We start from the raw sequence: 22,152 nt of genomic DNA, 5'->3' as shown, positions 1-22,152 counted from the left end.
CCCCCCCCCCCCCTCTCTCCTGCTGCAGATCAAGAACTGAGGAATGTCATTGATAAGCTGGCCCAGTTTGTTGCCCGGAACGGGCCAGAGTTTGAAAAAATGACAATGGAGAAACAGAAGGACAACCCCAAGTTCTCCTTCCTCTTTGGGGGCGAATACTTCAGCTACTACAAGTGCAAACTTGCTATGGAGCAACAGCAGCGTATGTAGTTAAAGGGACAGTCCATCATAAAACCATGTGCACAGAGATATTTTTATAATGTTGGAATGTTCAGTTAATTTGGCATTCAAGATCATTAGGTCCTTTCCCAGTTCTGTAGAAGCCTTCATGAAATGAATAAAAGTAATTAATTGACATGCAGCTTGTACAGTTGAATAAATGAGAACAGGCCAGTAAGTGACATGTAATTAATCTGAACATGTAACACAGCCCTGTTCTAACTTAATTAGAACATCTTGTGCAGCCAGATACAGGAAGTCCTGGCTGCATTATTTCCTGTTTTTGGAGAAAGTGTTGATTGAACTCTCCAGCATTATATTAATAATGTGTATTCTGTTTTAGAGTGGATTTTTCCTTTGCGTTTATAGGCATCCAAAACCTGCCTTTGTGCATCCCTATCAAGGAAATATTGTTACCTACTTCACTGTACTAACGTGTGGCAGAAGATAGCTCGTAAAGTCTGCTGGCATGTTGGCTGTGTTCTACAGTAGAGCACCAGCTGTACAACCACAAACTGCCTCCATCTTCTAGGCTGTGTTTTCACTGCAGAGCCATGTAGAGATGACCAGTGCTGAACTGAACTTGGATTTCACTCTTAATTTGAAACAAGACTAGGGCTGGGTAAACAATACCCAGAGAAATCTACCATTTTGAGTACAGTGTGTCATAAGTGATAAAAATAGTACCAAGTTTGTAGTAAGCCAAATTTTTCTCCAACATCTGACATGTGGTTTATTATTCTCTGTCCTCTGCACTGTGTGTGTGTGTGTCTGTGTGTGTGTGCGTGTGTGTGTGTACATCATGATACAAGCAGGACAGAGCTAAATGTATTATGTGCTAAAGAAGACATACTGTATTTCTAGAAGTCTGTGCAACATCTGCATTGTAATGCACTGCTGTGTTAATGAACCCAACCATGTGTTCGGCCAGCAAATAACGGCAGGAAACAGTTGATTACAGTCAGTCAAATTTTTCTCTACAACTTATCTAAAAGAATAGTGGTCTAGAAGAAAACCCTTAATTAAACTGAAGTTAAACATAAATGATTAATACAACGTTTCTGAAGCACGCACCCTATTTTTCTTGATTAAATCTTTCTATCTGTAAGAGAGTGCCAGAAGACACAAATTGTCACTCATGTCTCCTCCATATCTGATGAGTCAAATGTTTAACTTAATATGTAAATGAATAATACAGTGAGTTCAATAATTTTTAATAGCTGAATCAAGATTCAGTTCTATTCAAGTCAAACAGAGTCAGGGTCGGATCTGAGTTCCCATGCATCCTGGAAAATCTGGAAATTTAGAGATTATTTTTTAAGTCAGGGAAACACCTGGAAATTCATTAAAATTACCAAATATCCTGGAAATAATCTATTTTGTTCTGGAAAATATTTTAGCCTGTTCTGTAAATCAATGTTATGGCCAGAGGAAAACTGTAGTCAGTTTGCAATGCAGGAAAGTGGCTGAAACAAAATAGGAAAGGTCTTTAAATACTGTCTCTGCCAGTATTTACAAGCTGTGAAAAGATGCAGTTAAAAGTAAATTGATATTTTAGCCCAGTATCACCTGCTGCTGTTTAACAGATCAACTTCAGACATGGCAACACTGCATTTAAGTGGTATGCCAGCAAAGAAATTAACCCCCCCCCAAAAAAAAAACCCAGCACAGGAGTCCATGTTCTCAGTCCAAAAATGGTTATTCTAAAGGCTAAATCACACCACTGCACACTCACCAGGCAATGTGTTTTTTCCATTATAATAATTGACCCTGGCATAGGCGTTTTACATAGAAAATAATAGGGTCGGCTGTTTTAACACGTGCAGTTCAATGGCAGTGTGTTTTAGCCTTAAGGTAACAACACAATTCCTATTTTCAGGGGATTATACACTAATGAAAACATACCTATAAACGTTTTTTTTCTGCCAGTAGAGCCTCCTAAATGTTACACACTGGAGCTTTAAATGTGGTTTTGTTTTTGTAACAACTACAAATCAATACTAATTACTATGCCAGTATAGATGTAAAGTAAGTCTTAAATTACAGTCATAATGGTCCTACAAATGTCTTAAATGTAACCTGTTGAAACCTGCAGAAACCGGATTAAAGAACAACATGCATGTCCCAAACAGAAACCATTTCAAGCAGGAATTATGCATGAGACTGTTTTTACGTCACTTTTATTGATATTATTTCTCAAAAGCAATTACAGTTCTTATGTCTGTATGCTCATTCATGCCAGTCACTGCCTGTATTTCTCAGAATAGCTTTGGATTGAAATCTCTATAATATGGAGACTTGAAACGTGAAATCCGAGAGGGAATATAGCTCATGTTCTCACAGAATGTGTTTGTGAACGAGTGGCGCCGACTTGTTTATTCAACATCTGTTCCTCGCTCCCTCCGGCTCTGGCTCAGGCTCTGTTGGCCCGGTCCTCGAATGGGACTAAACATTGCTCTGCAAAATGAAAACCTGCCACCTCACTTGTACTCTCTCCACCAATTGTTTTCAAAAGGGTTAATAGTGGGGAAAAAGAGCAGCATGTTTGCTTTGTCAATTCCTATATCTTACCTGCTTTGTGCTGCTGAGGGAGCTGCTGAGTGAATGAAGACTAATGCGGTGCTTACGGTCATTAAAGCACAGTGCAGTCAGCATTAGCTCAAATTGATCCTTTCTGTCCCCTCCTTCTCTCCTGTCTCACACACTCACGCTCTTTTTTTGTTTTCAGAGATATTCCAAGGATACCAGACAGCACACATGCACAACTGGAATCAAGTGAGTCTTGTCAAGATCTTCAGCCTATTTCATTATCCCATTAATCAGCCTAGAAACATCAAGTGAAGGAAATGTCTATGAGAGTTGCTTCTGTCACTCTGTATTTCTGTCTTTCACATGGCACGCTTCCTTGCCCTCTTTGTGTCTCTCTTCTTGTCTATGTCTTTCTATCCTTCTTACTACCATCCCCCTCTTCTCTCTTTTATCTCTTCATGTTACTAAAAGCATCGTCACTACTAAATAATCTGACTGTGTCGTCTGTGCCTTGTCAGGTTCGAGTTCTTTTGAGTCTCAGAAGATGGATCGCCCATCCATCTCCGTCACGTCCCCCATGAGTCCCAGCATGCTGAGGGACGCCCCCCAGTACCTGTCAGGACAGCTCTCAGTGAGTGACCTCAGCATGACATACAGACTACATGTAAAATCCTCTAGAGGGACTGTACTGTTAGATTGTTTTGCCATTGTTGAAAATTTAAGTAAGCAACGTAAAATAGGTTAAGGGTTATGGAGTCCAAATGACTATATTGGAATGTGCTGTTCACAATTTACGTTTATTATGCAACTCAAAGTATAATTTAAATCCTGGTTGAAACCGGCACTACCCGGCACAGGATCTCTCACTCTGCCCCTTCAGCTGGCCCTTTACCAACCCAGCGCAGTATTGTAGATTAGGTTACTGTGTGTGTTGTCCATTATCTAGTATAAAAACCCTCCTGGGGTAAATGGGTAAAGGGCTGCATTAAAGTAAGAGATAAATCAACTCTCAAATTTAGGACCCACAGGGGAAATAGCTTTAGTATCTGGGTAACACCTCCAGGACATGTTTTCTCACAACATCAATATTTATGAGAAATAGTTGTGTTTGACTGACATTGGATTGAAAGCACTACCAATCTTCATGATCTTAAAATTTGACTGTTTTCAAGTATTTTTAGCTTGTGTTATATTAGGAAAACAGGCTGTTTCCAACAGCTATAATGAACTGTAGAGTAATTTGACTCACATTGACACCGTTACACTATTACAGCCAATTAGAAATAAGCACTTAATTCTGCAAACACCAAATCTTGAACAGATGATTCTTATATTCTACATTTATTTGAAGCGACTGACCTTGAAATTCAAAAATAACTGATCACTGAAACAGTTGAGTTGATTGAATACACCTTCTGCAGTGTTTGATGAGTAATTCTACACAGTAAAGAACTGTATGATATTTTTGGAGCAGTCTTTATATTGTGCTTATAATGGGATAACAAATGGTTTACCGTCACTGTGAGGCAAGCTTTGAAGCGGAAGAGAAAAGGTCCAGAGTAGAAAGAGAGATGCATCCTATGCCGAACAGAGTAGAGAAGCTCAGGGACAAACAAAGCAGTGATGCCAAGCTTTAAGTGAAAGGTGAGAAAGTAAAGTATGAATAGACCCACTGGCCTAAGTCTCCCATCTGAAACTACAAATTTGTGTATTGTGAGTTTTTGTTGTTGTTTTGTGGGGTTTTGGTTTTATTGCATTTTCTTTTGTTTTCTTTGTTTTTTGCTGTTTAATTTTGCTTATCCAGAGCCAAAGCCTTAGTAGAAGAACAACGCCTTTTGCCCCTAGGGTCCAGGTAATGGGCCCTGTCTGAAGGGCACAATCTCTATTTGGTCTTTGCTCATTGACTGTTGACTGGCCTTTTTCTGTTTCCATACTTTGGAAAATGCATTCTTGGGGAAATGGCAGCTTCAAGTTTCCCTCTCAGTGCAGTGCATTGTGTCATTTTCTTCAATTTGATTTCTTAGTATCACTGTTATGATGAGAGTTCTTATTGCTCATTTTAACCCATTCACATCATTATTCCTAGGTAGTGCATGCTCAACTAATCTGAACACATTTTAAGAGACACTCTTTCATTGCCTGATTTGACGCCAGTAATTGACCCTACTTTGTGTCCTACATATTGGATTCTTGGCAATGCAGGAGGGTGTCTCCCTGAGCTTTTTAGGACAAAAGACTTGGGTTATTTTCTGCTTCAGTGTGACATGAACCCAGGCCTTGATGACTGCAACCCAACACACATCTACAGGAGAACTCCTTCATGTGCGAGTTGAAGCGATGTTAATTAGCAGCTTATGGTTGATGGGTCTGCAGTTTCATGTTACAGTGAAAAGATACCAAGTCACCGTCTTGTGTTGGAAACCAAATAGCATTTTCCCTTCCAGATTAGAGTTAGCATATAAGCAAATTGTACCTCCCAAATAACAAACTATAAACTGAGCAAAGTTCTGACGGCTTTGCTTTGCTTCGAGGGTCTCTTTTAATCTGTCATCTTTAATATGGGTCTGTCTTTAACACTTGAAGGTTTCCTGGATATTTTTTGGGGGGATATTTATTTTGCTGACACTGTTACAGGATGTTGTTTTGCTTAAGGGTACTCTCTAAATACCTCACATAGATCTGATGAAAGAATATTATTATATAATGTTAATATAATATTGTGGGTTTTCAAATTTAGAGGGGTCAAAACACATGACAGGGAGTTAAAACGTTTTTTCCAGTGTATGTTTTCACGTGTGTACTCTTTGAAAGAAATGTATGTTTCAGTTAATTAATTATTAGATTGACGCATTGTAAAGCCACTTCTGTTTGTATATCTGAGTAATTCAAACCACGTTTGTTATCACACATAATATAATCATTATGAATCTTGAGATGTTTTACCAATTTAAGGACAGAACAGTAAATTCATATTTTACAGTATCTGAAATTTTGGTGGGCTACAAGTTTAGAAGTTATTTGGTACAATTTGTTTTCCCATAAGCCCTTTGCTTACTGCCTATATGAAATCTCTTGACTTGTCTTGAATGCTCTCTCTTGCGTTGCTGCATGTATAGGTGGTAGTTTTAAATGGTGCAGACCCTTTCCATAATCATATTTTTAAAGAAGTATGGACAAAAGCTTAGAAGTTTTATTTCTCATTTCATCTACTTTCTTTAAGGCCTCAGTTGGATTTTTTTCTTCTTCTAAGTGTCTTCTTTTAGAGTCCATACTTCCCTTTTAGTGTGAACTGTCTTCGATTCCTCTCGCAACAGCATGATTGATTTCTCCATGTCAATGCCCATTGAATATCTGAGAGAACATTATTAGAGACAACATCATCACTGGTAGACGGTATCATTTCAACAGAGCACACTGTTTTAATTTTAGAGCATGTTGCCTTTAGCATTCCACTTCAATTCACTTTAGTCAAAATGACATTCAGGCCTACTGCATTCAGTAAACTTTATTCATCCCTGTAGGGGAAGTTTTTAACGACAAACACTTTACATTAAAAATAACCCACAATGATTATGTATATATAATAAAAATGGCACCATGCACATAACTACAAAAACACCTTTTCATTACTTCCTTTAACCATAGAGACTAAAATATGATATTTTAATGTCTTATTTTGACGTTTCTAGCTTTATCATACCATATGAACACACACTGATACAGTGAGTCCATGTTTTAATGAGCACTTAAGCTCTGATAAATTCCCCTGCCAAGCATGTGATCTGACATCATCAGCAGGTAGACATCTTCCTGCTTTTCTCTAAAGGGTAAATACAGGAGAAGACCTTATGCTGTAGTCAAAAACAATAGAAATGCGATAGGCCTCAATAAAAGAAGACACAAAGGCACATGTGATAACTTTACTTCTAATTTGATGAAGTTGTCTTCTCCTGCATTAGTCCCTCTGTGTACTCGTGTCGGCCCTGACCAGTCTCTCACAAGGTTGTCTCTGCTCTGCCCCTGCAGGTCAAACTGTGGTATGACAAAGTGGGCCATCAGCTAATCGTCACCATCCTGGGCGCCAAAGACCTGCCACCCAGGGAAGACGGCCGGCCCAGGAACCCTTATGTCAAAATCTACTTCCTCCCTGATAGAAGGTAAGAGTAGAGACAGTTACCATTACCATGTGCTTATTTTATTTGGGCCAAATGGAGTTATTATATATTTTAGAAGATTAATTCTGTATTTGTGTGGATTTTTGATTGATGTGATGTCACAAAATTATGTGTCAAATGCTTTTAGCAGTTAGCATCAGGAAAATCTGTATGGATATATGTGGTTGTGTCACATTACTTTTTTGGTCGTTCAGTGCAGTTTTGCATCTTGTTAAGCAGTTCCTTCTTATGCACTGATGCAGGAAGTGGACATTTTCAGGCAATAGTACAGTCATCCTGCCATCTCATTCTCATCAACAGCATGCCACGGTGATGTGCTCTGTGCTGTGTCGTGTTATTGATCTGTTGTATTCGTGGCTCTTTTCTATCATGGTTGTAAATAAAAACAGTTTGAATTATTGTTCCTCCAGCGACAAAAGCAAGAGAAGAACAAAAACGGTAAAGAAATCCTTAGAGCCCAAATGGAACCAGACCTTTATGTATTCGCCGGTGCACCGGCGGGAGTTTCGGGAGCGCATGCTGGAGATCACATTGTGGGACCAAGCCAGGGTGAGGGAGGAGGAGAGCGAATTCCTGGGAGAGGTAAGGAAACCAAACCCCACCCATCATGGACACTCACTGACAGCTTTATTAACGTAAAGCCCCTAACAAAGCTCTTAGCCATTGCAAGGTTTTGGTGGTCCAGTCCTTGTCCAACATGGAAATGGACCTTTGATGTTGTTGTGCATTGTGTAAAACTGCTGTGATAAATGAATAGACTTTGACCAGAGGGATGGGGTTGTTTGGGACAGACACTCGCTGTATGAGAGTATTGTAGTATGTGTGTGTTGTGTCATGCTGTAATTCTATCCCTGAAAAAACTGTTACTATGGAACCATTGGAGTGAGGAGATTTTGTGATGTGAGAGACATCCCTTTTCCTCTCGCAGATCCTTATTGAGCTGGAGACAGCTCTTCTAGATGACGAGCCACACTGGTACAAGCTACAAACCCACGATGTGTCCTCCATCCCGCTCCCACGTGCCTCCCCGAATGCACAGCGCAGGCAGCTCCATGGAGAGAGTCCAACGCGGCGGCTGCAGAGTATGTAACCCTTCTGTCACTGATACGACAAAATATCTTTAAATTTAAAGTAAAGAGAGAGTGAAAGTGGCCACCCTAAACATTTCAAAGACATATAAAATATACTGTTTATAGGCCGCCTATAAGAGCCAGGACAGATGGTTTTCTTTTACTTGATGTATGCAACTGTGGACAAGTCAGTAACATCCCTCTAGTCTGTATCAATAAGCTGACGCCACTCAACATTTACAATTAGGTTACTACTCATAATATATTACATCCAGGTTAGGTACATTTTTCCAAAATGATAAAATAACTGTAATTTGCAATAATTTACAAATAAGGCACCAAGTACAGTATACTTCTGTTCAGTTTTAGATATTTTGCCCACTGGTTTTCTGTTCCTGCTTTAGTTTATTTACGCTTTTAACAGCCCTTGTAGTTTATGTATGTTTTGTCTTTGTCATCATGTCACATCAACCTTAATACTTCTGCTTTTACAGACAAAGGCTCATATTCATACAACTCAGGTAAAGGCCCCCTGCACTCACAGGCAGTGCTGCTCTATGGAGCATCTGAGTGTTCTCCTGTCCTCTTCAAAGATGCATCCTGGTGCCCTAATTCTCACCCCCTTTTTCCATGAAGGGTGCATGTGTCTGCCGCCTTGCACAGATTTCAATGTGTTGAGCTGGTGTAAACTTTACACCACTTATTTGAAATCCACTTAGGGTATCAGACATGTGCACGCTCCAGGGAAATAGAGATTTAGGACACAGTGGTCTCTCCCTCTCTGTGTATTCACCTGTTAACTATCTCAAAATCCCATCCTGCAACCCACAACCATATCCTGCAAAACTGCACTCGATTCTCATCCCAAAGTATGAAGATATAAAAACCCAGGCTATCTGCCAGTCCTGGCAGACAAAATATACTTTGATTTTGACCACTTGCTTTTCCTCTGTGATGTATACATTTTGCCCGTTATTTCCCCTTTTAAAAGTGCACAAAATACTTTTGGCAAACTTTGCAGCCCAATCTGCTTTGCTTGTATTTGTGTGTCTTGAATGTGAATATGTTTTTGAAATTGTCATGGGATACAGTAGATGACACTGTTGCTGGTGTGATACTTTGTTTACTATTCTTAATCTGCTAAAACAGTGGTAGTGTAAAGAACCCTTTGATTATCTTTATGCATAATACATTATTTTCTAACCAAACCCCAAAATAGCTCATGTTATGGCCCTTCTCTCACCACTGTTGTATTCTCTGACCAGATACTGGCTTACACGCTTACTGTAGTTTGGGTTACGCAGAACTGCTTCACTGTGCTGCTTCTACTAAACACTTAAGGCTTGCTCGCTTCCCCCACCAGGATGATTTTCTGGGCGTTTGTGTTAGTGTGAGGTGAAAGAGCTGACAGCTGTAAAAAGTCTCCAGCCAACTGAGATGAAAGGTTGGGAGCGGCACTGCCAGAGTGCAGCACTTGTCATTTCTGATAAAGCACACGTGTCCAGTTGATTTAAGTTGACTGAACGGTGAAGGCGGTGGGGGGGCTGCAAGGAGGGGGTCCTACTTTAAAGAGAGGGGACAGGGAGGGGTGATAAGGCTACTAGGGAAGATGAAGAAATAGCTGTAAAGCCATATCACTTCTACTAACCCCACATTCACATGTAAATTGAATGATTGAATGTGTCATTTAAAAGTGCCACAGTTCAGATGACGAAAGATCTGCTGGTTTTGTTGAAGTCGAGCAGTGAAATGCAGCTGTATATATTATCCAAAACTGTTTGTTGTATTTGTGGGGTGCTGTGCGGCATGAGTTACTGACAGTGCAGTCATTGTGTGTTCATCTTGATGGATTCAGTTAGAGCCTTCAGTTGAACCAGTTACGTTCAGACCTGGGAGTCATAATGCTAAAAAATGGACGGATAAATGAACAAGGGAATGAAAACGACTTCCCCCTCTTCTCCCTATTTCTCCATCTCTCTTTTTCTCTTCTCATTCAATCCTGCGCCCTCTTCTCTCTCCTCTGTTTTCCTGTGTTTCTCTCTGTCTCTTCCTCTCAAAGGATCCCAGAGGATAAGTGACAGTGAGATCTCAGACTACGATTGCGAAGATGGTGTCGGGGTAATAACAGGTAATATATTAAGGTCATATTAACATGCAAAACTTATTAGTGCATGTGAATGAATTAATTGGTAATAGAAGTGAATCAAATCTTAAAAACATAATGGCAAAAAGACAGTCTGGAGGTACACACTAACAAATAGTTTAGTGTTTGCTGGATGTTTCACCAGGCCATATTATCATTTTTGGAATTTTATGTTTATTTGCTTTGGCCCTGAACTTATCTAACCTCCTGCATTCGCCATCCGTCAAATGCTCCCTAGGCCTGGAACAACTTACAAATACTGTTATATATCATATTAGCAGGCTAAAATGCTGCAGCCCACCAGCAGCAACAGCAGCACAGTGAGGGAGCACTGAGATTTTGTCTGCCTCTGCACTGCTAGTTGCTTTTCTGCTGTACTCACCGAGGCTCCAGCAGCACGCCCACGCTGCATTTCAGAAAAGGAGAAGCAGAGCTGTTGCCAGACAGAGAAAAAGGCAGAAAGAAAGACAGAAAAGTACTTAGAAATTTGCCCACATATAATATCCTCGAAGAAAGTGGTACTGAGATAGGTAGCAACGTCATATAAAAAAAGGCTTGCTTTAGTTTTTTCATGCAAAAGATAATGTTGGCAAGCAGAATGTTCTTTGCTAACCTCTTTCATAAATGTCATCCCATTTTTTTCTTTCACTTGAAGACCAAAGAAATTGTGCTGACCTTGTTTGCAGGAAAGCTGCTGGTAAATTGCAGGATGGAGGCAGCTGCCTGCACTGTCGGTTTAGCATGTAGCAATGCTTCGCCTCCCTCTTAGCAGATACAGGCCAAAGAGAAGAAGAGAGGAGACAAATGAGAGACATTAGAGAGGAAATGCATTGGAGAGAGACAGACAGAGAGGTGAACAGCTTCAGCCTGGGCTTGCCCATGATACTGTAGCTGAGGGAAATCCTCCTCCAACCTCTTTCTCATCTCATCTCATTCTCATCAGCCCCTCACTGCCTCACCATGCCAGTCCCCCTCACTTCATTCACAGTGAAGGGAATACCCCTTCACTCAGCTCTGGTCGCACCCTTCCCTTTACTTAGATTATCCTGCAGTCTTTACATTAAACTGCTGACACTATCTCTTTTAAATGGAGAAGAAAAACATTTCAGTGCATTTCATTTTACTGTACACTAACTGCTAGGTTTCTAATAGTTTTTTTCAGTGAAGTACACACTAGTAATTACTGCACAGGTTATGCTTATGTAATCCTGTCTTTCAAAAAGTGATTGCTGTTATTAGACTGTTTTGATGCAATAAAACTTAGAAAGTGACAAGTCATTTGCACATTCCTGTGTCCTGTTCACTACTTCTGCACAGGTGCAACCCACTCCTCTTGTTTAATCTTATTAAATGTCAATGAAGGTTATTTTATATGTGCTTAACAGGCCGACTGTGTTCATGCATGAAGCAGAATTTCAAGACGAAAAATAATTATAATTTGGCTTTGCATGGAAGTTGATTCCATGCAGAGCTGAAGGAGGTTCAGTGTTGGAAATACTGTTTAGAAATAGTGTTTTTTAAATCTAATATGCGTAATACTGAAGGAAATATATTGTTAATTTTGTTCTTGTTTTTAGATATAAAAACAATTGTTCAGACATACTGTACTTCTTGGTAGAAGTACAGTATGTACTATTCAGAATTTTTGAATTTTACTTGCATCCACTTTAAATCAGGATGGATCATTTAGTTTGACATATTTTAATAGATTTATTTCAACTATTATGCAATTACCTCTCATCAAAAAGAAAATCTTATCATATTAATAAGTCAAATTTCCTCAAGTGAAGGTCTACATTTCTTTATCATTACCTCCAATTTTTCCTACCTTTCCTTCTTTTCCAACTTTTGATTCAGGGTTTTCTTTAACTCATTTTAATGTGCTACACACTCTAATGAATATCAATCAACTTTAATAGTGCTAAGCATTGACCTTAACCATGGCTGCTAGCCATGTCTGATTATCGGTTAATGAACTCTTTCAAGTTCAATGGACTAATCAGTCTTGCAGAGAAAATTCATTATAATATTTCTGATTTTTTAAAGGCTATTTTCATGTTTAATGCACAATGTTAACACAGCAGATGAACTGCACCTTTATTGAAATCCAGTCCTCATTTTTGGAATATAGAGACTCAGCATAATGAAAATAGAAAATCTGTGCCTGTGCAGATTGGCATTTAGCATATATTTTATAAAGTTTGCTCTGTTTCTTCTAAGTTATCACAGTGCGCAGTTAAACTCGATCTGCATCATTAGCAGTCATCATTTTTTATTATCAGATGCTGCAGATTTAGCTCTTTCACTATAAAATACAATGAATTCACAAGCTGCTAAAACTAAGTCTCACCCTCTTAAATTTGTCCCTCCATCCCTCCTGTCCTTTATCCATTCTTGTCTCCACAGACTACCGACCAAATGGCAGAGACTTCCAGAGCTCCACACTGTCTGTCCCTGAGCAGGTGATGTCGTCCAACCACTGCTCTCGATCGGCTGATATTAACCGGGCGCGGTCGCGCTCTCCCAGCGTTCCCCCACCCTCCAGGTATCAAATGCTCAGTCCACCACTGGGCTAATCCTTTATTTCTGGGTACACAATGTGTTTTGTTTTTGATATGAATGTATTTAACACCCTTTATGACCAAATGCATGTTGTAGAAGGATGCTTTAATCATCCTGCTCAGGGATCGACCAATTCTGATATATGAAAGGTTATAAATGCTTTAGTAATTTAGTTGAACAAAATGCTACTTCAGGTTGCTCTGGAAAATGGGAATTTGAAATTAGTCACCCATTTGGGTGGGGTACTAAGTGCTGCTGTCCTCGCACTGCCACCCAAATGTCACATCACCCCTTTGTGGGATTACTCTAAATGCCTCACATAAACATGAGGCGATGTGCCCCCTGGCCAGTAGGGGGCAGTGTGTGGTGTGTAAACTACATGAGGGGTGATCCAGTCCGCTTCTGTCACACAGCAGAAGTCTGGACCCGGCCTTTGACCTTAGGCCTTCTCAGTACAGCTCCTCCACTAGAGTGGACCACCACAGTGTGTCAGAAGATAACTACTCACCTGACAGGTACACACACACACTCCAGCTTACACTTGTGTGCAGTAGATGCATGTACATAAGCAGGCATGCATGAACAGATGCTGACAAGCACAAGTGGGGGCTGATGAGTAGACATGCAGGGAGGTGTTTATGCACGCATATCCTTATGCACGATACCGTGGGCCCTTAACTCTCTCGAAACTGATCTTCTGTGTGTGTGTGTGTTTATATGTTTTTGCTTTTTAAGAGCAAATTTCTCCATTCCTTGGAAATATTTGACCAAAATATCTTGTAGAGACAGAAACTGATAGAGATGTGTGGATTTCCTATACCTTGATACTTGTTTCCTATACATGTTCCTTTATCATGTATAAAAATAGAGTTACTCCAAACCTCCATCAGAGGAATAAAAACAATTAAACACAGCAAATAGCCACTAAAAAGTACAATCCTTATGGATAGAAATTAAGCTGTCACTTCACATATGTATCCCAGTTATTGTCCTATATGAACACCAGACTTGGGTAAGACTACACTGTGTAAGATGAGTAGTTCAAGAGGCTGAAATTATGAAGGAAACATTTGGAGCCAGTGCTGCAAGTGCAGCACACAGTATGCAGTGTTTGCATGTATCTCACTATCTTTATGGAAGAGATGGTCAAGGGGAAGTGGTCAGTTATCCTCCATCAGCACTTATTTTCTGTGAGGCTTGGAAAATGTTGCTCCTAGAGTCTAGTCATAGCCTTGGCACTGCCAGGCCGCAGCTACTTTCCCCCGTCCAATTAACTTTATTTGATATTTCTGAGGCTTAGACTAAATCAGTGTCAGATGCAGAAAATGCACTTATCTAAATTGTCTGGGACAGTGCTCACTTGAGTGTATTTCCGCTGCTTTAATTAACAGTGTCCCGTTATTTATTGAAAACAGATGAAAATGACACAGGAAATGAGTCATGGAGAATTTGGAATTGCCCCAGAACACCAGCGATATTAAAAATCTCCACTGGAATTTGTATAGCTTTTTGTACGGCTGGTATTTTGTTTTAAACTTGTGTCATGTTCACTGTATTATCCTACTTTTTTATAAATATTTTTTGAAATTGTGTCTGTGAAAAAAAAGAAACCTTATGCAGTGTGTATATTCTTAAGTTGTTTAATCATCCAGTAACAGTGACACCAAGCAGATTTAGGTGTTTGGACTGTTCTGTTCCTTCCTCCGTGAATGCTGCTGGTGTGTTCGGTGTGCCACTTTCATCTGTCTGTGTGGTAAAGCTGAGAAAGACATCTCCTCACCATGCGATCTCTCAGCCTCTCTTATCTTCCTCGCCTGTTTTTCCTCTTTGAAACTGTTACATCAACCTTTCCTATGAGCTTTCTCAGTCTCTTTACATCCTTTTTCTTTGAGAAACCTCTCGTTCTCTCTCCCTTGGTTTCCTCACCCCTCCATCTGTCTGCCTATGACTCTGTCTATCTCCAATCCTTTCTCTCTCTCTCTCTCCTTTCCTCCTCCTCCTCCACTTCTTCGTCGGCGCCATCTCAGATCCATCTCTGTCTTCTCTCCTCCCTCCATGTGGTTGCAGCCATTTTCTCACCCTACCTCGAACCAGACATACTCAGCCTATTGATGATCCTCAAAAGGACCCCAGGTAGACTTTTACCTGAGCATGCATGAAGCCCCATCTCTGCACCTCCACTTTCCAACCCAACACCCCTTCAACTCCAACCCACAACCCATTTCTTTTCTTGTTGAAATCTTTCATTTGGTTGTTGAATACATGGCACTGATACTATGGCATGTTTTCTATCACAATAGTCTATGCACTGTAAGAACCTCATAGTAGTTACTCGTCATTAAGTCCTCTAAGCCTAACTATACTGCACTGAGGAAGTCAACATCACACAACATGGTTTTATGGATGCACTAAAGAGGCTACTTCATATTGCCTAGCCATTGTCAGTGCCATCAGTATTGTGTTGTGTTAAAGTATATATTTCTTCTGCAAAAGATCAAATATATACATAGTGTGTGGTACTTTTCAGTAGTACACTATATTTAGAAAATTAGTGACTCTGTGGCCATACACCTAATCCATCCAGTATCAGCATTGCTTATTCTCTCTTTTCATCATTGCAGTCATTCTCATATAAACATTCCTCTCCAGAAATGTACTATAGGATTTATAGATGAGCAAATTCCTCATTTGTCTTTTCACTATATCCACCAAAAGAGTGACTGTAGCAATACTGAAAATGGATAAGTGGTCTATGGTTGTGAAGTTTTGTCCAGCAGAGGTCGATTCTCCTGCAAACATGTTGATACATATAGTAGTGTATATTCAGTTTATATATAATCACTGGGAATTTAGACAGAGAGCAGACAGAGAAAGTCTGTAATAGGACTCCAAAAGGTGTACTCCAATTTTTCTTCCTTTGCAGGTTCTTTTTTTGTTACTTCCCCTTCTGCTGGTAAACAATTTAAAACTGACCAGTTGTGATATTTTTTCGCCAGCCGCAACCATCGTGTGTACCCAATCTGCCGAGAGGAAGCAGTCAGGTTACTGCGTTCCACTAGGATGGCCCGTGCCTATTCTGAGGGCGCCTACTCCTCCGACTATGACTATGAGAGGTATTGACATGCACTGCTGCTGCATCTATGCATCCAGCATCTTGTGGTCTCCTCAAGTTGTCCCTCGTCCGTCTTTAATTTATCCGTGATCGTACATGTGATGACAGAAAATGATATCCTGCCTGATATCGGTTTTTGTTAAAGAGTCATCACAGCTCTGAAGTTGTTGATGTAAAATAATACACAACTGCCTCTGTATGTTGAGGCTCAGAGCTATGTGTGTCGCTGATGTCAGCTGTATGTACACTGATTGTTGAGTTAAGTGCTGGCCAGCACCTGACTGTTTCTTCGTTGATGTCCTTGTTTATGTACCCATGTACATTAACAGCAGTATGTTATGATATGATCAGTGGTGTGTGTGATTTTTAGTGTTGTCCTTTTTTTTTTTACATGCTATTAGCAGCAGCTTATTGCTCACCTATACAATGGCATCTCTGATGCATTGCTCTGGGCTGCACAGTAGCTTTGTAAAGTCTGTGTCTGCCCTTTGGCTTCTTGTCTCTGGCCAGAATGGGCTGCTGGGCCATTCCAAGCATGCATAGAAAGGCCTGTTGACACCCATCCATCCCCAGGAGCCACGACAGCGTCCTGGTGCACCAATAAAAAGAAAGAACTGACATCACCCTCCCTCCTTCCAGAGAATTGCTGTAAATGACTCCACTTTTCTCTGTCTTCAATCTTTCGCCTTTTGCCATCTGGCTTTCAGTCAGGAATAACGTGATGTTTGTGCCATTTCTCTCCTCACCAGGAGGAAAAAAGTGATGAGTCCTCAGAACCCAGCCTGAGAGCCTGACTGACTTTATTAAAGTGTCACAAAGTTTCCCTGAAGCCCAGCTTGGCTCGACTTCAGCCTCAGCCTATAGCCTAGATAGCCATTAACGAGAGCTCTCCGTCTTCTGCTCTCCCCCTTTCTTTTCGTCTAAACCAGCAAAGAGGAAAGTAGCTAGCATTTCAGTGTTATCCACAGAGGAATAGTATAGATTTCCCTCCTCTCTTCATACAGATAGCTTGTTTCTGTCACCACCCAGGCAGAGTTAAAACAACAGTGAGAATTAAAAAGAAATGAGGGCAGAATAATGAAACAAAGGGCACATGGAAGAGAAGGAGATGGGCATTAGTGGAGTTTGAGCCTTTTGGCAAGTGTCTTAGTTTAGGTGATTTCCCCTCAGAACATGAGAAAATGTTTTTCATGGTTCTGTTGTTTAAGTGCATCGCCCCAGAGTGTACCTTGAGTGGGACTAAGCCTGCAGCGTATACGCATCAAAACAGCAGCTTCTACAAGAACACAAAACTAATATTTTGGACTGAGTTTGAATCCAGTGACAATATTGAGCAGCGCTGTTCCAAAGTGCAGTATGTGTATGTCATGGCTATATCTATATATATATATATATAGAAGTTTGATTTGTAACAGACATAACCTTCACATAACCCATACATCTTTGGCCATAACAACCTCACAATGGAAATCCACCAATGATTATTTTGACCATCAGTATAAATGACTAGATAAAGAATGTCAAAGGCTACTTCAGGTCACTGACTGATGAGCCTTAGTTTTGCTGTTGGAGACAGAAAGGACATCTCCTCTACTGGACAATTTTTCATACTGCAAAAGGCTACAGACACTACAAGGCTATGACAAGATTGTGTTAATTATTACAATTAAATAGATTGACACTGAAGTAAAAAATGTTCTTGCACATTCTGAAAAACTTTCAATAAGTCAGGATTTTAACTTATTTAAAGAAGTCTTTTGGTGTCTATTAACCTTATTAGAAGCAGCTCCCACCTATTTGTATTGTACTGACACAAACATGTCTTCTGCACTTCAGAATAAAAATGGTATAATGGTTTAGTGAAATAATGTTCTTTATATTAATCATATAAACTCTGTGAGATTTATGAATTTAAACTTTGAACTTTTTGAACTTTTACAGTTTGTGCATGCTCTAAACCTCTGTACTTGTGGCAATGTCTAAAGGCCAAGTCAAATACTTCACTTGTCTGATATGTGCAATGTGATCCAGTTTTATGAAAAAACTTTTTTTTCCTTTTCTCTCTGCAAAGGTAAACAATATCCTTCTACACTCAGTCAATGATTTTCCTAATTGAAAAACCTCACCTGCTTTTTTTCTCCAGCTTTAGATCAACAGGATTTGTCTTCATCCTCTATGTGCCAAAAATACTTATGTTTGCTGGGTATTTTTAAGGAAATATAGATATAAACAGATATAACAAGCCAAAAGCAATGTAAAGATTCACTTTTTCCTCACATTTCACTCTACCTCAAACAGAATGCACATGAACACTCACCCACCATGTATAGAGAGCACATGGCCCCTGCCAGTTCTACACAATCTGAAGACTTCACAATTAATTCACTACAGGAACCATAAATCAGACAGGATCCACCTATCCGTCTGTCCATACTGTCCAACCCTTAAAATTAAGTAATTCAACTATTAATTGAGAATAATAGACAATGCTGAACAATATGTACATTTTACAAATTCCAAAATGACCACTTCAGTGATCATGTATGGATGGAATGAAATTGATTAACAATTGTACATGCAATTCTGCAACCTTGATTAAGGTTGTTACAGTGGAAACAGGTGGTGTTTTAACATTAAAGTGTTGTCTACTGCTCTCTAAGAGTTGCTGAATGATTTCATTTTATCACTTTAAGGACCATACCTGTATTCTTTGCTTGTTTTAATCAATTTACTGCAAGGCAGGCTGTAGTGTTCTATATTTTTGAATGTGTTTTTCCTACTTAACATGTAGCATTATTGCACATTCATTTCAAAGCAGGATGAAAATCAGCTCATGGAGACATTTGGTAGTCCATGACAGTGAATATGTCAACCACAGATAGGTTTAGAAATCTGCACCCACATTACAGTGCAAATGTAATGAAATTTGACCATACTTGAACAATAATGGTGTTTATTCTGATTTCCTGTAATTCTCATAAAACAACAAACAGAATTGAATGGTAAGTGGCTGGTTGGTAGGTGGGAAAAACAAGTTCAGAAATAATGTAGTAAAGTGTAGTATTTGATTTGTAGTAAATGGGTTAAAACATAAAAAAAAAAAAATCCCAGGTATGTTACTTACACACATGCACCTTGGAGGAGTTTTAAGGGCATTTCTCTGCCCTCTGTACTGTCCACCCTGCCAGCATACTGTCCCTGCCCTGCTGGGGCCCCACTGAGTGCCTGCCTATCTCTCAATAACCTCTGTAGGAACCACGGAGCCATGGATAGACACGAGTATCACAGCAGGTCCCGCTCTGCAGACCAGCGGCCCACTATAGAGCGCCCCACATCCCGCTCGCGCTCCACTGAACGCCCCCACGACTCTTCGCTCATGAGGTCCATGCCGTCTCTGCCATCTGGGAGGTCCGCCCCCCCCTCACCTGCCTTGACGAGGTGTGACCCAGATTGGGGACGCTAACCAGCTTAGCACAGCAGCAGACTGGGGTTTTAGTTGTATAATCATTTCCCTGAGGCATAGCTACTCTGGAGGGAGACATAATTTAAACATTATCTTAAAATATCAATAAGTATACCAAAAAAACACTTTTTTTGGCTAAGAAACATTATTAGATTAAAGCCCAGTGAATGCATTAAAGCTAATATTATATAGCTAACTTGGAATATGCAATATAGACAAAGGTCACACAGGTAACTTACGTGATCTTAGTTAGTTTAGTTAGTAGGCTAGCTACCTAGCTTATCCATATGGCTTTATGTTTATTTAGACAAGCTATGTAGCCTGCTAACCCCCATAGTACATTTTTTACATTTTTATTCATGCTATGCTAATCTAACTACTAGCTAGAACTAGCAGATTTGTGGAAATCTCTGGTTCTCATACTTCCACATTGAGGTTTAAATCAACCAATAAGATTATTTCTGCCCCCAGAGCAGCTCCACCTCTGCTAAATGTTTGCATAACTAGAACGTTTGTAGAACAACCAGTTCAGACCCCGTCCCATGAGCTCCCACCCACCCTGAGCCTGACTAATTCACAGAATGAACCAGAAAAACCACATCACTACCACCTACCTCCCACCCTGCCAATACCCTGCTTCCCTGCCTCACCTCACCTCACCTCACCTCACCTCACCTCACCCACTACCCCTTCACGACTACCCCACCACCCACCTAGCCACTTTCTGTTTTGTCCCCAAAAGCACCGGTGCTGTATTTTCTTTACACATGTCCCAGGCACGATCGACTCCTGACACCGTAGAAAGCGTGCTGACTCGTTTTACTTTGGAACACACTGCTCATACACATTTGTGAGTATAGCAGTGATGGGCCAACATTTTACTTTGATTTCATTTACTAACATCAACCGATGCCGTTTATCTTGTGATGGCATTCTGTTTTTTTGTTTGTTTTTTTACCTTTTTTTGTTTTGAGTTGCAGCCTTTTGGGGACAGTCTGAACGCATGGTCGCACTGGTCTGCTGTTTCTGCATTGAACTCTTCTCTCCTTGCAGCTTGATGAGTCGACTGTACATGCGATTCACACCTGGCATCTTTTATTGCAGCTCAGTTCCCTACAGTTGATGTGTCCCTCCACTCCCATGCCATGTGCCAAACATCATTGCTGTGTGCATTGGTTTTATATTTTGAGATATAAGACACTTTGTAGATTTCAGATAATCAGGAAATCTTTGCAAAGTTACTAAATATGTAAATATTTGCATTACGTAAAACAATGTCAAGCTGTAGACTGTTTACATGGAGCTATATAATCACTATTAGTTATGTCACATAGAAGATTCAGCTTTAAATCATTAAACAAATATGATGATCTCTCAGTTGGTACAATTACTGTCTCTGATGATCTCCAATTGAGCTTAACAGTGACTAGCATCAAAACAAGCAAATATGTGATCTAATATATATTCTTAATCATTAAACTAATGCGTCTCCCATCATAGTATAGTATATAGTATAGATAACTGAATTTGTCTCACACTGTGATGTGGGTGCGACATGGGTTGGCCCTGCATCCACCATCAGATCTTGTCCTAATTTGTATTTTACCCCATTGTCCACTACTTTTTGTCATGTAGGGCGCATCCTCGTAGTGGATCAGTCCAGACCAGTCCCACCAGTACCCCCATGTCCAGTAGACGAGGACGCCAACTACCACAACTTCCACCTACGGGGAAAGACAGAAGTAAGTCACCAGGTTGCTTTGTATTTGCATTACAGGGTTACTGTCTGTAAATACACGTCTATTGAGTGAGGAAATCTTTATATTAGTTGGATAGTGTGTTTCTGTTCAGTATCTTCCAAAGATATTGTTTTTAATTGGTGGCCCAGCTGATTGGGACTGAGGAAGAGCTTTGGTTTTACAGCAGTTGCTGACTCTCACACTTCTTTTTTGACCGAGACAGGAAGGATTATTATTTGCTGTTGGAATCTCCCACTATAAGCTATAGATCATATCATATATGCAGAAGGATTTTTCTTTGTTGATTTATGTTTTAGTGGTGTTTACTTTTCCTTCCATCCATAACAAATCTACTCGGTTCCTTTTCCATTTCTCTCTCAGAAGATGGAGACGAAGGAACAGAGCCTTGTGAAGGTCTGTACCTGAATGTAAGGGTTTAGTCTTTCAGACTGGGAATGCTGGTTAAGCAGCACCTTACTCTGAAGGCCGAAACCCTGTCTGCAACGGCGGGTGGCTGGGTTCACTGGAGGCTAAGCGTACTGTGTGCTCCTTGAACCCTCCCTCTATTGCAGCTGTGTTTAATGTACAGTTCAGATGTCCTGTGCCGTTGTGTTGTACTTACCTGTAGGCCTGTCTGGATCCTACTATTGATTATCCCAGTGTGGTGTTCAAATGTAGCCTCCCCGTTTCTGTGTTTTTATTTTAGCTATTTGGACTGCTGCGATAGCTAATATAATGCTTTATTGTCTGTACATACTAAACAGGGTGAACTCGAGCCTTTGAACAGCTTTAAAGCACAATAGTTTGAACTTTTCACATCTTCACAACTACAATGTGACATTTCAACTCATTTGTTCCTCAGCAATCCTTGTTGCAAATGTGTTGTAGCGATTTGTGACGTGCACTATAAGAAGAACTGTAATGAAAGAAATTATTATTTCACTTGTGTCTCAGTGAAAAACAAAGACTGTTGTAGCTTGGAGGGAATGACTGGGAGAAAGATAGAGAGAGGGCAAAAAGCTCAAGCAGTTCTAGAGAACTTGTCAAAGCACTCACAGAACTCTTTCATCATTGTCAGAGTCCATGAGGGCTTTCCCTGTCTTCTGTACAGTTGCCAACCAGCCTCTCTCTCTCTCTCTC

At 40.2% G+C, this 22,152-nt stretch overlaps 1 protein-coding gene across 1 annotated transcript in view; it reads left to right on the top strand.

Annotated features, from left to right (window-relative positions):
* rims2a (regulating synaptic membrane exocytosis 2a) overlaps window positions 1-22,152 on the top strand; it is a 140,193-nt gene that overhangs the window by 79,329 nt on the left and 38,712 nt on the right. Inside the window, 14 exon segments of the mRNA XM_035672333.1 lie at window positions 2,948-2,994; window positions 3,267-3,379; window positions 4,553-4,600; window positions 6,775-6,905; window positions 7,334-7,505; window positions 7,852-8,005; window positions 8,488-8,514; window positions 10,053-10,121; window positions 12,543-12,681; window positions 13,112-13,213; window positions 15,695-15,811; window positions 19,063-19,248; window positions 20,909-21,015; window positions 21,394-21,426. Coding sequence (XP_035528226.1) covers window positions 2,948-2,994; window positions 3,267-3,379; window positions 4,553-4,600; window positions 6,775-6,905; window positions 7,334-7,505; window positions 7,852-8,005; window positions 8,488-8,514; window positions 10,053-10,121; window positions 12,543-12,681; window positions 13,112-13,213; window positions 15,695-15,811; window positions 19,063-19,248; window positions 20,909-21,015; window positions 21,394-21,426 — 1,445 coding nt within the window.

Source organism: Morone saxatilis, unplaced genomic scaffold (assembly GCF_004916995.1).
Source record: "Morone saxatilis isolate NCDOM2014 unplaced genomic scaffold, NCSU_SB_2.0 Contig24, whole genome shotgun sequence".
NCBI lineage: Eukaryota > Metazoa > Chordata > Actinopteri > Moronidae > Morone > Morone saxatilis.
The sequence above is the reverse complement of the archived record's forward strand: the minus strand, read 5'-3'. Positions and strand labels throughout refer to the sequence as shown.